The sequence below is a fragment of the Ochlerotatus camptorhynchus genome, unplaced genomic scaffold, assembly GCF_037179485.1.
Source record: "Ochlerotatus camptorhynchus isolate MF236.1 unplaced genomic scaffold, CSIRO-AGI_Acam_v1.1 ptg000278l, whole genome shotgun sequence".
NCBI lineage: Eukaryota > Metazoa > Arthropoda > Insecta > Diptera > Culicidae > Ochlerotatus > Ochlerotatus camptorhynchus.
In genome coordinates, this window is record NW_027040767.1 from 1,272,865 (window position 1) to 1,287,967 (window position 15,103).

At 43.2% G+C, this 15,103-nt stretch overlaps 3 protein-coding genes and 1 pseudogene across 3 annotated transcripts in view; 2 read left to right on the forward strand and 2 right to left on the reverse strand.

Annotated features, from left to right (window-relative positions):
* Nucleotides 1–5,567: 5,567 nt before the first annotated feature.
* Nucleotides 5,568–8,555, reverse strand: LOC135706447 (zinc finger protein 135-like). Its single transcript, XM_065228054.1, has 3 exons — nt 8,336–8,555; nt 6,384–8,275; nt 5,568–6,311 (listed from the first exon to the last, which is right to left on the reverse strand). Exons 1-3 carry the CDS (start codon nt 8,344–8,346, stop codon nt 5,785–5,787), a joined length of 2,430 nt encoding a protein of 809 aa, XP_065084126.1. The 5' UTR covers nt 8,347–8,555; the 3' UTR covers nt 5,568–5,784.
* A 169-nt stretch (nt 8,556–8,724) lies between these two features.
* Sas-6 (Spindle assembly abnormal 6) lies at nt 8,725–10,474 on the forward strand. The gene is made up of 4 exons (XM_065228056.1): nt 8,725–8,942; nt 9,007–9,623; nt 9,682–10,232; nt 10,287–10,474. The coding sequence occupies exons 1-4, from the start codon at nt 8,790–8,792 to the stop codon at nt 10,397–10,399; spliced, it is 1,434 nt and encodes a 477-aa protein (XP_065084128.1). The 5' UTR covers nt 8,725–8,789; the 3' UTR covers nt 10,400–10,474.
* LOC135706452 (coiled-coil domain-containing protein 12) overlaps nt 10,439–15,103 on the reverse strand; it is an 86,168-nt gene continuing 81,503 nt past the window's right edge. Inside the window, exons 2-3 of the mRNA XM_065228066.1 lie at nt 10,889–11,034; nt 10,439–10,821 (exon numbers count right to left, since the gene is read on the reverse strand). Of these exons, the coding sequence (XP_065084138.1) occupies nt 10,476–10,821; nt 10,889–11,013 (471 nt within the window). The 5' untranslated portion in view covers nt 11,014–11,034 and the 3' untranslated portion in view covers nt 10,439–10,475. The remainder of the gene's footprint in view (nt 10,822–10,888; nt 11,035–15,103) is intronic.
* Nucleotides 11,972–14,109, forward strand: LOC135706444 (rab proteins geranylgeranyltransferase component A-like; annotated as a pseudogene).

Here is a 15,103-nt window from a genome sequence, read left to right on the forward strand (position 1 = left end):
GTTTGCTTGGGACCAATAGGCTAGTCAAGTAGTGAGCCAATTTAAAATCGTTAGTTTCGTATTGATTGTTGATCAAGGTGCGCCAAAAACTTTCCGTTGCCAACAACATTCGGTACCGACGCCTGCCACGGTACAATCTGGAGCGACTGAAGCTGTCCGAAGTCGCAACTGAGTACGTGCAATGCCTCGACGCAGTTTTGCCGGATGAGGGAGAGCTCACCGAAGCCCCTCTTGAGGACTGCTGGAGCAACGTGAAAGCAGCCATTAACAGCGCTGCTGAAGGCGCCGTTGGGTTCGTGGAGCGGAATCGACGGAACGATTGGTTAGACGAAGAACGCAGCGCGGCCGGCGATGCTGCAGCAAGGAACCCGTCATAATGTGGAGCGATATAAACAGAAGCGAAGACAGCAAACCTATCTTTTCCGGGATAAGAAGCGCCGCCTGGAAGAGCTGGAGTGCGAAGAAATGAAGAAACTCAACACATCCCGCCAAGACTTTGTGCCGCGAGCCGAAATGTGTCGGGATAAGGAAGGGGGTATCTTCGAGGGTATCTTAACGAACGAACGTGAGGTGATTGAAAGCTGGAAGCAGCACTACGATGAACATCTGAACGGCGCAGAGGCGGAGGACCAAGGCGGCAGGAGGAATGGCTTCGTCGGTACAGCACATGAGGGGGACATACCAGCTCCCACGATAGGTGACGTTAACGGACCAAATCTTTACGTTGCGGCAGATCCTCCAAAAGTGTCGTGAATATCAAGTCCCTACGCACCACCTATTCGAAGGTTTCAAGGCAGCTTATGATACTATTGACCGTGAAGAGCTATGGAAGATTATGGACAAGAACGGTTTTCCCGGGAAGCTGACCAGACTGATCAGGGCTACGATGGAAGGTGTACAGTGCTGTGTGAAGATATCGACAAGGCGATGGTCTTTCCTGCCTCCTGTTCAAAATTGCGCTAGAAAGTGTTATGAAACGTGCGGGCTTTAACATGCGGGGCACGATCTTCAATAAGTCCAGCTAGTTCATCTGCTTCGCTGACGACGTGGACATTGCCGGAAGAACGTTTCAGGGCGTGACGGAGCAGTACACCAGGCTGAAACGTGAAGCAGAGAAGGTTGGATTAAAGGTGAATTCGTCGAAGACAAAGTATCTGTTAGCTGGAGGAACCGAGCGGGATAGGGCTCGCATAGGCAGAAGCGTAGCAATCGACGGGGATGAGTTCGAGGTGGTGGATGAAATTTGTGTACCTCGGATCATTTATACTGTCGGATAACAACTGCAGCGGAGAAATTCGTCGGCGTATTATTACCGGAAGTCGTGCTTACTACGGACTCCGCAAGACCCTGAGGTCGGGTAAACTTCACCTCCGTACTAAATGTACCATGTACAAGACGCTGATAAGACCGGTAGTTCTCTATGGGCACGAGACGTGGACGATGCTCGAGGAGGACCTGCAAGCACTGGGTGTTTTCGAACGACGAGTGCTTAGGACCATCTTTGGCGGGGTATGTGGCAACGGTGTATGGAGGCAAAGGATGAACCACGAGCTGGCACAACTCTATGGCGAACGCTGTATCCAGAAAGTTGCGAAAGCTGGACGGTAAAGTAAACACGTCTAGTTTGGTGGGTTGTCTAACAAGTTCTGAATTCGTATATTTCTCTTGTTCCTTTACATACTCAACTTCCCTTTGTGGGACTCATTCTCTTCAGAGCTCTCACTCTCCAAGTGAGGTTTAGACGAGTTCACTACAACTCCTCCTTCCTTAAGTTTGGAATACAAAATACTTTAATTGAATAAATACTTGTAAATTCAATAGCTTTTAATCCACTTAAAAAAAAACTCATAAATCGAAAACAGAAGGTTCTGTCAAATATTTGAATTGCTTATTCAAAAATTTACTAAATTTGAATTGATTTAAAACAATGTTCGATACTATTAATAATAGTGAAAATCTTATTTTCTTCGCTTCTTATGTTTTCTCTTAGATTTTCTAATCGATTCCACAGGTTGCGAAAATTGTGGTAGTTCAGTCGATTCATTCGATAGGGGTTCTTCCTCCCTGTAGATAAACGAATCAGCAGCGAAACCATAAAATTCTGGTTCTGATTCCGCATCTTCCCCGAAGTATTCTTCATCCTGGTTTCGTTTTCTTTTGCTAGTTCTAATGTTACAATCGTTTTGTTGTGCTGGTGCTGGTTCAACTAAATTCTCTCCTTGGAAAACGTCACTTCTCTTCGTTTTCCGGCGAAAATGTATTGGTGCCTTGATCTGGCGCCTATGAGCAGAAATGATCCTGCCGCCGAGGGAGACTTTTTATCCCGTCAACTAATTTTTCATCCTTGAGTGCGTTGATTTGTTCTAGCTGAGTAACTGGGCTACTAAAAGTGTTTCTCCATCCAGAGTAAAAAATGTCAAGCCATGTTCGCCCCATAAGCGGCACAAAATCGTTCTCACAACGTAGGATAATCAAATTAAGTTGTTTCGTTCTGTTTCCTAGCTGCACCTGGACTTCCGCTTTCCCAAGAACTTTAAGCTTTTTACCGTCTATCACAACTAGCTTTTTATTGCACTGTTCAATTGCTACGTTTTTAAAGTTTCTCAAGAACAGTTCCTCGGATATTACACTTTCTGCCGATCCACAATCGACCTCCATAGTCAATCTCTTTCTTTGTATAGTAGCTTCAACATAGCACGGCTCATTTATTCTATTTATTGAGGAGATCATCATGCAATTCATGCTTGTATCCTCCTCACTATCCGAATTCAAATCCTTTTTAAGACGTTTAAAAAGACCTGAAGTTTCTGAAATAGGAAGTATAGGCGAATCTACAAACTTAACACTCCGGAAATCTTTACGCGGGCTCTTCCCTGTTAATCGGTAGCAATATTTCCTAGTGTGTCCTTTTTTCTTACAAAAAGAACATAAAAATGTCGGCTTCCCAGAATGCGTTCTTCTTCTATCATCGTATCTACTCCTGGATGAAAATGAGCGATTTCTATCATTGCTTCGACTAACACTCCTATCTCTTTGCCTAGAAGCAGACCGATCAGGTCTACGCCTAGAATCAAACCGGTCAGGTCTGCGACCTAATCTTGCAATAACACCAGATCTGTTTTCATTATCATTCTTCACCATTCGAGTTCTGTTAGCTGCCAATTCTTGGCTCAAAATAATCCGCTCTGCTTTTGCAGCCGTCAAATCTTCTTCATCAAACAAACGCTTTTGAAGATTTTGATCATAAACCCCGATCACCAAAACATCTCTGATCGCTCGCTCTTTAAATGTTCCAAAATTGCATAACTCAGCTAAAACTTTGACGTTCAAAACAAATTCTTCAGAAGTTTCATTCCTACCCTGCTTCCTTGTCCAAAAACGGTAACTGTGTATAACGTCGGAGTCGGTCTTATCGTAATGCTTCTTCAGTTCATCAATTATTTGTTTGTAATTCAACTGCTCAAAGTCTTGACCAGGAAAAAGTTTCTTTAAGTCAGAATAAACTTCCCGACCGCAAACAGCTAAAAATTTTGTCTTGTACTTTTCATCTGAATATTCATTCGCTTTAAAAACCCAATGCAGCTGTTCAAGGTATTCAACAAACGGGATAGAACCCGGTAGGTATGGCTCAGTAGCAGCAGTCGACATCCTGATACGGTTTGGTTTCTAAACCAAACACAAAACACTAACGGTTCCTCCACTCGGCAAAAATAGGCTCCACCAAACGATCTAAATCCAATCCAGCAAACAACACCGTGAATCCAATCAGCCAGCAAGCAACATCCAACAGCAGCGGATCGATCACTGCAATCGAACGACGATCCAGCAATTCCAACCAGCAGCAGCAGCAATTCAAGCAGCAACAGCACTTCCAGCAGCAACAGCGGTTCCAGCAAGCAACAACAGCAAGACCAGCGGGCTCTGCAAAACATTCACTGGCGAAATTTCTCAATCTCGCAATTCCTCCTTTCGAAAACCTTCGATTCCTAAGCCGGTCGTAGAGGTCACGTCACCAAATTCCACTGGTGTACGCATGCAGATGCAACAATGATGCTGTTTCCACTTGCACTTGATGAGACTCTCTTCACACGTTCTTCTCACTGACGTATGACAGCTGAACTGAATCGGGCCAACCGGTTCAATGCAACAGTGGTGGTGAGATCGGTACGAATTTGTGAGAATCGCGATAATAGCTTGTGTAGTGTTGGGCGTTTTGTCTTTCTCCAAAAAACAAGGTGCTGTATGATAAAATGAGAGGAAAAATTGTAGAACCTCTAATCACAAAAGATGCTTTGTAACCGTACAAAATGGCGGGAATTTCCCCTTTAAGTGGCGAAATTTAATCATTTAGTAATACAAAATGGCGATTTTTCTTTTGTTCAAAGAAATTCACAAAATGCCGATTAATTTTGTTCTGGATTAAAAATGCAACACAAAAACTAAACAGCTTGGTCTCAGAACAACATTTAGCGATTAAAAAGGGAAATAGAAAAAGAATGCTCTTGGCACATCAAAATCTTTTGTTCTCCCACACAAAAGAAATAACTTACGCCGAGTTTACATGCAGTTTTACTGGTTTTACTCCAAGCCACACCAAATCTTCACCAGATGGTTCGCAAAATTCACTTCAAAGGTTCAATTTCTTCTCATGCACGCAATAAATTAAATACTTTTCCACTTTTTAAACTTATAAAAATACTTGAAAAAAAAACTATTTCACCTCGTCGACACTAAAGTAAACACGTCTAGTTTGGTGGGTTGTCTAACAAGTTCTGAATTCGTATATTTCTCTTGTTCCTTTACATACTCAACTTCCCTTTGTGGGACTCATTCTCTTCAGAGCTCTCACTCTCCAAGTGAGGTTTAGACGAGTTCACTACAGACGGGTACGATGGGCGGGACACGTTTTAAGAATGCCGGACAACACTCCCGCAAAAATGGTGTTTGTCTCGAATCCGGCCGGTACAAGACGAATAGGAGCACAGCGAGCAAGGTGGTTAGACCCACTGAAGCAGGATCTTGGAAGTGTGGGACGGTCAAGAAATTGGAGACAAGCAGCCACGGACCAAGTGAATTGGCGTAACATTGTGATGCAGGTGCAATCCTGTGGGATGTCGGACCAGGATAAGTAAGTTTTGGGCTTGTTTTACATTCGAGCAAATGTTGTAGAATTGACATAATTTATGCATGGCCTCTCTTACAAGAGCTATTCAATGACAGCTGCTTTAGTATACATCACTTCTGGATATCTAGGCATGTTTTCCAGCTACTAGTTCTAAGCGTATAAGCTCCAGTCAGTAAGGTTTTTGAATTGGGCAGTGTTTAAAAATCTGTGGAAATTTCAGATATGAGATAATTTATTTCTAACTTACACAAACTTAGTTTTGTAAACTCCATTTAATGATAGAAAATAAAATTTGTCGATTTCATTGATTCCTTACGGATAACGGTCATTTGAATTTTTACCGACAAGTCAAAAACCCAGTAAAAAAAATACTGACTCCGGTAAAATAATCCAAGTATGTGAAGTCGTGGAACTGGTTATAGAAACACATTAATTGACGCTATACATTTATTTATTCATTCGATTTGACATAAAATGTTGCACATCTATTCCAATTCTACACATTCCAATGTGCTGCCATAAATCTAAAACGTGTTCCCACATTCGTTGCATAAATTACAATGAAGCTGAGCATCATTCTAAAACAAATCCAAATGTGTAAGATAGCTACGATGCTATTCCTACAATGAAATCTTTCTCCCTATAGGCTATTACAGCTGCTACATATTAGGCCCAATCGAAGGTTCCAAATTCAAACAGTCAGCCGAGTGATCTTGGTGTTGCATGATCGTTTGCGGTATCAACAGTTTCGTGTTCAACACGTACAGCGATGTACCATCATCCAGTGTGGTCGTCGTAGGAGTACTCGTCCCGGAAATCTCAAAATTAGATAGCTGAATTTGCTGCTGCTGCTGCTGAGGGTGAACATTGGTAGGCACTTGCTGCGTCACATCGAGCAGAGTGTGACTTTCGACCGAGGTGGGAATTGACGGATGGTCGTAGTTCAACATCGAATCGGGGACTATGGATTCCGGTTGCATGCACTCTTCGATGGTGGAAATGGTTATGATCGTTACATCGGGTTTTCTCTCCGGTGGGACGGTGGCATCACCCGTCTGGGAAGTGGAATTCTCACCAAACAGGTACAGCTTGCTCTGGGACTTGTAGTGCGAACGTTTGTGGCGATTCATAGTCGAACTGTGGTAGAACGTCTTGTCGCACAAATCGCACTTGTAAGGTTTCTCACCTGAAGATTTTAAATAATCCAATTAAAGCAACAAGAATCAACTAAAAAAATAAAAATCAATATGCAGCATACCCGAATGGATCCGTTTGTGAACCTTCAAAGCACCGGCTTGCGAAAAATGCTTCCCACACAGATCGCACTGGAAAGGGATCGCATCGTTGGTGTGCAGTCGCTGATGCCGACGTAAGTTGGACAGCTGCTTGAAAATTCGTCCACAAACGTTGCATTTTATCGAATTCGGATTCCGATGGTAATGCTCGTGTTCCGCCAGTTGGATGCTATCCTTGAAGCGTAGATCGCAAAATTCGCACTGCGTCTCCTCGATCGTCAACGGGTGGTTGTTGACAATATGATCGGACAGGTCCCGATAGCAGCTGAAAACGCTAATGCAGAAGCGACACTTGCATTCAATGCTGATATCCGGTGCGGTGCACTGTAGAATATGTTCCTTGAGGAGTGGTTTAATCCGGAAGCTTCTGAAGCAATTCGTACAGGTGAATGGTCTCTCTCCGCTGTGAATGCGGCGGTGTTCGATCAGACGAATTGTTTCCTTGAATCCTCGATTGCATATCTCGCACTTGTAGGGAGCATCCTGGGAATGGGTCCTCTCGTGTTGGAGCAAACAGGAAGATTTGTTGAAAATCTTGCCGCAAATTTTGCAAATGTACTGAACCTTTCCGGTGTGGATATTTTCATGTCTTCTAAGAGTACTTAGCAGTGAATAGGAATTTCCACAATATCCGCATTCGTAGCGTTTCATTCCATCGACGATGATGATCTTGGTTGAGATCCGTGTGGCTTCGATTTTCGCCACCGCTTTTTCGTCTGCTTCCTTCTCTTGGGCGTGTGTCCTTTCGTGAGCTTGGCAGGCCACCACGGAAATGAATCTCTCACTACAATACACACATTTGATCGGCTTCTCCGGTTCCTCGTGCGAGGCCAGATGTTTATTCAGCAAACGAACTGAAGTGATTATCATTAGTTCATCGCACTTGTGGCACGAGTAAGGCAATTTGTCAACGTGAATGCTCAGATGATCGTTCAGTGCGTCTTTGGAATCGCATGGTTTCAAATCACAAAGGTAGCATTTATTGCGACGATTTAGGAACTCCTCATCATCGGTGATCTTCATCTCGTGGTTCCGTTCGTGCCGTTCCAAATTGAACTTGGCAGCGAATCGTTTATTGCAGTACCGACATACGAAGCGTCGGTTTGCATTCCGAATGGTATCGTTTTCCAGATCCGCCTTGTGGAACCGTCTCTGGTGAGCCGTTCGGTGGATTCTCGTAGCGAAACGTCCCTCGCAGTAGTTGCACTTGTGAGGTTTGCTCGGATCGTGCATTTCAAAGTGTCGGTTAAGCGAGCAAATGCTTTTCAGTTCACCCGAGGCACATCTATCGCAACGGAATGGAAGCATATCCAGATGCTTTTTCCGCAGGTGATTTTTAAGCTCGCGTCGAGTCGTGAATGTCATTGAACAAATATTGCAGTTTGGTTCCTCTCGGACTCGTTCGCCATCGTCATCATCCGGAAAATCGTTTGAGTCATCTGAATCTGAACTGCTCTTGAACACTGCCTTCGCTTTCTTTCGCTTCCTTCCTCTTGAAGCTGCTTTCGTTTGTTTCAGTTTTTTCAAGCGCTCTGCAAGTGGTATATCATCTTCGTCTTCAGTTTTGACTAAAAGATCCTGTTCGACTAGAGGTGGATTCCTTTCCGTTAATGGAGTTTCTTCCAGTACTTCCTCTTTCAAAATCTTTAGCAAATCGGGGTCCTCATCCTCAGGTTCACTTTTAATCTCGATAGGTTGAACCGATTCCATATCAGCAGCTGCCATCATGGAAGCCGGAACTGCTTCCGTTTCCGGGAGCAGTTTGTCCGCGGATGGACTCTCTTCATTATCACTTTCGTTTTCCCGCTTGACGATGTAAATTTCCTCGATGGCATTGCTTGCCGATATGAATTGCCTTCAAGGTGCGAATAAATTGTAAGGATCAATCTTCGACGAAGGAACCAACATTACATACCTCAGTAACATCCTTGGACGGTTATCGCTATCATTCAAGGAAGCCTTAGAAGGTCATAGCACACTTTTCTTCAATACCTACTGCAGATTTAGGTCAACTTCGTACTGCGCTTAATCATTGCTATCGATCGGAGCTATTCACATGCAAAACGATACACAAATGTATCCAAAAGCAGTACTTGTTCGTAAATTTGGAATTTTCTAGCCGCATCAGCACCTTGAGCAACTATTTTTTCTGAAGAATAATTCTTCTGTAAACAAACGACCGTTCTGACGTTTTCTTCTATGTGCGCCACATTAGCCCGTGACTTTGAGTTTGACAGTTGTTGTTTTGCTTTGCGCTAATTCAAATCAATCGTCACTTTTTTTTAACCGGTGCGATACGCGAGAGTTCGTTGATGTAAACAAAGTACAGTTTCTTCCAGCAAAGTGTAAATTTCTGTGATTCTTCGGCAATGGATAGCTATTTCATTGATCCGCAGCGAAGGCGGGCAGTTAAAGTGTTATTTCCCAACCACCCGCTATCGGTCAACAGTGAATGCTACGGTCTGCGAAACCAGCTCAAGTACAATGTCGTTGTGGAGAAGATGGATCTAGTGAATCTGATTGTAGGTTACAGTGAGCCCGATCGTTTCACGGATTAATAACACGGAACGTTTTTTTCCTCTCCAGCAAATTCGCTTGACCGAGTGCAATGATCAATCGAAGCTGTTCATCGCTACCATCGATAACAATATCTATGAGCGGATTCGTGTCGAGCAGTCCCTTCACGTCACATTCCAGGGATTCATTGATCATTTGACGAAAATTTTGGACAACTGCAAGAAGGAAGAACTCCACATGAGCCTGGTCAAAGACGATTCCGTTCAGTTGCTGCAATTCTACGAAAAGAGTTCATTTAAAAATCTCACCCACCTATTCCTGCAAATTGAGCCAGCATCGACGGAAACGATACTTTTCCACATAAATCAGTCACTGCTGTCGTTTCAAGACCAAGCGGCTAACTATGCATGCCAGGTTCAAAAATATCAACTAGAGCTAAATGGCCGAGACGAGAGCATACACAGGCTTCAGGGAGAAATTCGTGTGCTCAATAACAAACTGGTAGAACAGGAGAATATGATTTTCAGCCGAAACACCGAGGAGACCAACCGACTTCAGCAAACAATCAAACACATCAACGAGTCGAAGGATTTGGAGGAAAAGCGCTTGAAAACTGTGATATCCAGTATGCAGGAAAAGATCGATCAGCAGAATAAGGAAATCCTGTTCAATGCTGATAAAATGATGCATGTTCTGAACGATCGCGCAAACCGTCAAGTCATTCTAACAAAATCTCTATTTTAGGCAAGAAGCAAAACGCTACGAAGCTCTCCGAGAGGAGAACATCAAACTGAAATCGCACAACAGTCACCTGCGCGAGGAAATGGATCGATACAAAACGGAGCTGCATTCATATCAAAGCCGTGACGGACGAAACGAATCCACCATCGTCGATCTGCGGCGGCAACTGATCGAACTGCAGAGTAAGCTGAAAATTTCCGAAAAGCAGAAATCAGAACTGGAAGCCGAGCTGGAAGCGGAGCGCAACATTTGTCAGACGAAGAAAAACGCCCTCCAGCTAACGACAGACGATATCGCAAATTCCAACGTTATGATTTCGAATCTTAACAAAGAAATCCTGAAGCTAAAAAGCAAAATCGAACTGCGGACAGAAATTGCGATGAAGCAGGAGAAATTGATCCAGGAAAAAGAACGGGAGAACAACGAACTGCAGGTAATAGTGAAACAGATCCAACAGGAACACACCAAGAATCGAACTGCCAGTGAGGAATATGCCCAAGCTGTTCGAAGGATCAAAGAGACGTCGGATGCCATCGAAGAGAAATACCGAAAAAGTATGTATGTTTTCAAGTTAATTGTGAACCTTTTGCGAATTTATTAACTTGCAGAAATTAACGACATGATTATGAAAGTATCTCACAATCAAAACATGGAACCGGTATCAGTGCTGAACTCGCAAATACACAATCGCTACCTAAGGCCGCATAATCGGATCGATTAACGATTTATCATTTCATCAATTGTACAGTCAACTTAATTTTAATTTTCAAAATAAACCTAAACAAATGGGTAATGCTTTACTCGTCATCCTCCTTGTTACCCGCGGTAATTGCTGCCGATGCCACATTCACTGCCTGTAGTATATCGTCCTGGCCGGCTTTGAGTCGATCCCGGATCAGCTCAGCTATCGCTTTCTGCGTTCGTCGCTCAAGTTTTTCCAGCTTCTTCGATACGTCTCTCTTCAGATCCCAGTCCGGTTTCCGGGGAGCCAGATTTACTATGTCGATTTCCTCGATGATGATAGGTGCCTTCATCATCTCCAGCTGGGAACTGACTTCCGTCTCGACGTCGGTTGGCTTCACCTCTTCGAGGGCACTTTCCTTGATCTCTTCACTTTCGGGCCGGTAGTTGCGAAATACAGGTCTGAAAAGGACAATAATCGTTTGGAACCGAATTCTCGTTCTTTGAAGGTGATGATAATAATTATTACTTGGGAATCGCAGCTGCTGATTGGTCTTGTTCGCCATTGGCTGAGGAATCCTGTTTCCGCTTAAGATTTTTCAAACGCTCCTTCCGCTTCAAGGCTTCCTCCTCCAGCTTTCCTACAGAGTTCATCTTTGCACTGTTATTTTACCACTGATAATTAATTTAGTGAACTTTTGAATGATGTTATGCGCTCGGTTTTGCGTCTAATTATTATAGGTAGAACCTGGTAGAACAAAGTAACAAAAGCACATTACAAAAAAAAAACAATATTACATCCAAACGATTCGACAGATACATCTATTTACCAACAATTCGTAATCGATGTTAGCCCTAATTGAAAACTTTGCTACCAAGCCATTCGTTAGCGTTAGCAAAAGGTTAGCGCTCTTGATTTGATTTGTTGGTAACTGATACACTCTAAACGAAAACACCCCTTAAACGGTCGAGCGCTTACACGGAAAGGAATGCTGCAGTGGAATCTACCATATTGGGGGTTTAAATTAAACGTAACGCACCTACGTTTTTTTGCAGACTATATCAGTGCTAACATTTGAAAACGGCACAAAAGCCATTTGTAAACAAATGGTTTGTGGGCCCTTTACTCACTACTTGAAGTACACCCACGCGACACAACAGCACACAGCAAAAAAAGTTGTTGAATATTACATCGAAACTGATGCAACCAGGTCAATCCATCGGTTGTGTAATATCACATTGTACGATGTACATCGATTTTGCGAACAAAATTACATCCATTGATGTAATATTGTATCTGCTTTTTGCTATTACATCATTATTTCATACATCAGCTTGAATTACGTTGATCGATATTACATTTTTTTTGCTGTGCAACATCGGGTAGGGGAAATTTTCCCCTTCCTGACGATGCTGTTGGTTTGCGTGGGCGTTCTTCGGGTAGCGAGTAAAGGGCCCACAAACCATTTGTTTACAAATGGCTTTTGCGCCGTTTTCAAATGTTAGCACTGATATTGTGTTGTCACAACGAGTACAAGTGTAGTCAAAAACACTATACACTAAAAATACACATTTCATGGTGTTTTCAACCGTGCATGCTCAATATTTTACTATGGGTTGTTGCCCTGGGTTTTGCATGGGCTTTAGTAGATTTTACTATAACTAATACTGATTTTTACTATACTCCGTGATGTTTTACTATGGCATGGAATATAGTGGTTTTTTATTCATAAAAAAAATCACATTTTTTTCAAAATAAAATGGACCTTAATTTATTAATTTCATTTAAATTATAATTTAAATACAAATAAAAACGATCAACAATCATTCCTGGTATATCCAGATTTTTTGATCGACGATGCTTCCAACCTTGCTTATAGTATTGGTCTTGGTATCGATGCTATTTGGTTTCAAGATCTGGATTTCAAAACAACTTTGTCAGAATTTACTCTTAAATGGTCAGCTCTCCTCAGGGGGTAAGTCACTCTGCCACCTTGTGCTAAACACATCAAAAACACCTTCGACACACTCAAACACCCATTAATCACCATGAGAACAATTTTTCAATCTTTTTTGGCAGCACTGCCTAGAGCCAAGAATGTTTACATTCGTGTGATGCTCTTTTTTTGTTTTTGTTGCAATTTTCTTAAGTAGATCACCCTCCAGCAATCGGTAGGATTCCACAGAAATGTGATCAGGACACGGACTCCTGATTTCGTCGAACATCTGTCAGTATCAGGGTCGGTAAGCGGAATTTCGAGCGGTGGACCGAGTTGCGACGATCTGGAACGGGAGGATTATGACGGTTCCGTGTTCGACGTTGGATGTGTTTAAAAGTCGGGACGTGAATGTGGTGGAGAAGCGACTATTGATGAAGTTTCTGCAGAGTTGCGCAAGTTGGCAAGGGGAAGGAGAAGGGAGCGAGCATCAGGCAGCGGAAGTCGAGGACGAAAGACGTTCCTGGAGTATTTGAAGAAACAAAAGTTGACCTCGAATTTGATCCATTACTTGTTGTACACAATCGCCATGGGGAATGACCACACTAGCTGCCGGGACGGGTTGGAAGGGGTGAAGAAGTTTCTGCTTAGTTTGGGTCGATACGTAAACAGACTGTTTCTGTTTTCGATGTACGGATGCGGGGAGATTCCGCAGTGTTTCTGCCGGCTGTGCGCCGTTTACAGAGGGATTTATTGTCTGGGTAAGCCGATCGAGAGTATTAATTTAAAGCGAGATGACTATCAAGGGGCTATCAATCGTTTAAGTTCGGCAAACAGATTATAGAGGCCAAAGGGTTGGTCATAGGGCAGGGGTACGTTGGAGAAGGAGATTTTCGGAGTAAAGGAAGGCACGAGGGAAGAGAAGCGAAAGGAGCACTGAGGTCAAATGGCACGTGCTATATTTTTGACGAATGTTCCATTGGGTGGTGCATCGCAGAATTCCGGTGGAGGTGGCGTGTCGCCGATGAAGCTGTCCCCCGTGGAAGAGCACGAAGATGGGGCTACCATTATCCAGTTGGCACACTTTAGTGGCACTTGCCCGAAGGACATTTGTAAGTAATCAGGTCTGACTATAGGTGTGTGGACAATTTATAATTTATTTTGATTGTTTTCAAGATCTCATCCACGTGACGGCAAAATCCAATAGGGGTGACCCTACGGAACCCTACGTGTCGCAGATTCTCTCAAAAGATTATTTCATACCTCCGGAAGAATAACGTATCAACAATCCTCTACGAATTGTACTTCAACATTCCGAAATGCGTCGCGTGCCAGCATCCGTCCGGCTCCCTGCCGGAAGGAATCCACCTGGCCTGCGGTCCGCTTTACGAGTTGGACTACGATGAAAGCATAGCGCGAGCGCGTTTGATCTTTAAGGATATGCTCCCGATCCGGACGAGATCATTATCGGCGACAAACACGCCGGTGCTGCCGACCAAGCGCTGGAAGTCGTGGCCAGTGCCGAAGAAAGTGACAAGGTGGAAAGCGCTCGGGAGTGTCAGGAAAGTGATGCGAGCTCAAAACCAGCTGCCGCCACAGCACCGGGCCTTTCCGACGCCCAGGAAGCAAAAGAGGACTCGATCGACAATGCCGAAGAATGCCTGGAGCAAAAATAATCAAACATTTGCACTCTTTTGCTTGCTTAATTTATTCCAACTGTGTTGATATTTTTATTTAATGTGTGTACGTGTGTAAAATCGCAACGCTGACGTTTTATCATAGTATTTAGAGGCAATAAATTACTACTTCTTCTGCTTAAACTGATGCAATAGTTATTTTTTAAAGCCCTCGGTAGCCTAAACACAAAAATGCTTTTAAAGTGAAATGTTCCGTTTTTTCCGATATGGACACTCGAAATGCCTTACATCATCTTTAGGATCTCTACTGCTGCAATGATGACTCCCGCAATTGGGGATGATGATTCAACGTCAAGCTCAACATTATAAAAGCAGACCATTTCGGCCTCTAATGAGCTAGATTATCCTTAACTATATGAAGAAATGAGCGGATAATAATCATCCAGTCAATGATTGACCGATGGTTGTATAAAGATATTCCTTTCTATTTTGGTAGTCATTCCATATACGCACTACCAAATCAGAGAGATCGGGCCAACAGTCGGCGGTTAATTTTTGCAGGACGAGTCTAGGGGGCACGATAGTGAAAGTTGATCGAATGGTTGCTGAGCAGATGTGGGCTATTTCATCGGATTATTCAGAATATGCTTTGTTCTTCCCGTTATGCCACTCAACAAGTTCATACATGGCTATGAAGACAGTTACGAAGAAAAAGCTGGTTATGTATATTTTGTGTATGCCAGAACTAGCGCTACTTGAAAAAAAAAATCCATTCCCGTATTCGTGAACTACTATGAAATATGCAACGGTTCCCGTTCACTAAGGCTGTGAACCATTTGCCGAGTTAAATTTAACTCGTGGTTAAAAGTGACATTTCGAAAGTTATTTTCTATGTTCGAAAATCCCCGTGCTGTTGATCGACCGGTTTTCGACCACAGTTGTCAAAATTTAACTTCTTGTCTGTCAGAAGTAACCACGCTCGGATAGCAGGGTTAATCGATACTTTCCATCTGTCAAATTTTAACCAAAAGTTAAAATAATTCGCCAAATGGTTCAGAGCCTAAGTATATTAAGACATCAAACGACCAAATGCGTGCTTCGTGGGTGGCATAGTTGAAATCCTCCCGATCATATTCGCATCGATCCTTGCTCCATGTATTCTCACGAGGA

What these genes read in the sequence shown, in the direction of transcription:
- LOC135706447 (XM_065228054.1), bottom strand. An exon ending in TCACAAACGGATCCATTCGG is followed by an intron (nt 6,312 to 6,383) that starts GTATGCTGCATA and finishes TAAAATCTTCAG; the next exon opens with GTGAGAAACCTTACAAGTGC.
- Sas-6 (XM_065228056.1), top strand. Translation starts at nt 8,790, where the DNA reads ATGGATAGCTATTTCATTGATCCGCAGCGAAGGCGGGCAGTTAAAGTG. An exon ending in TGGATCTAGTGAATCTGATT is followed by an intron (nt 8,943 to 9,006) that starts GTAGGTTACAGT and finishes TTTCCTCTCCAG; the next exon opens with CAAATTCGCTTGACCGAGTG. An exon ending in TTCAATGCTGATAAAATGAT is followed by an intron (nt 9,624 to 9,681) that starts GCATGTTCTGAA and finishes TCTCTATTTTAG; the next exon opens with GCAAGAAGCAAAACGCTACG.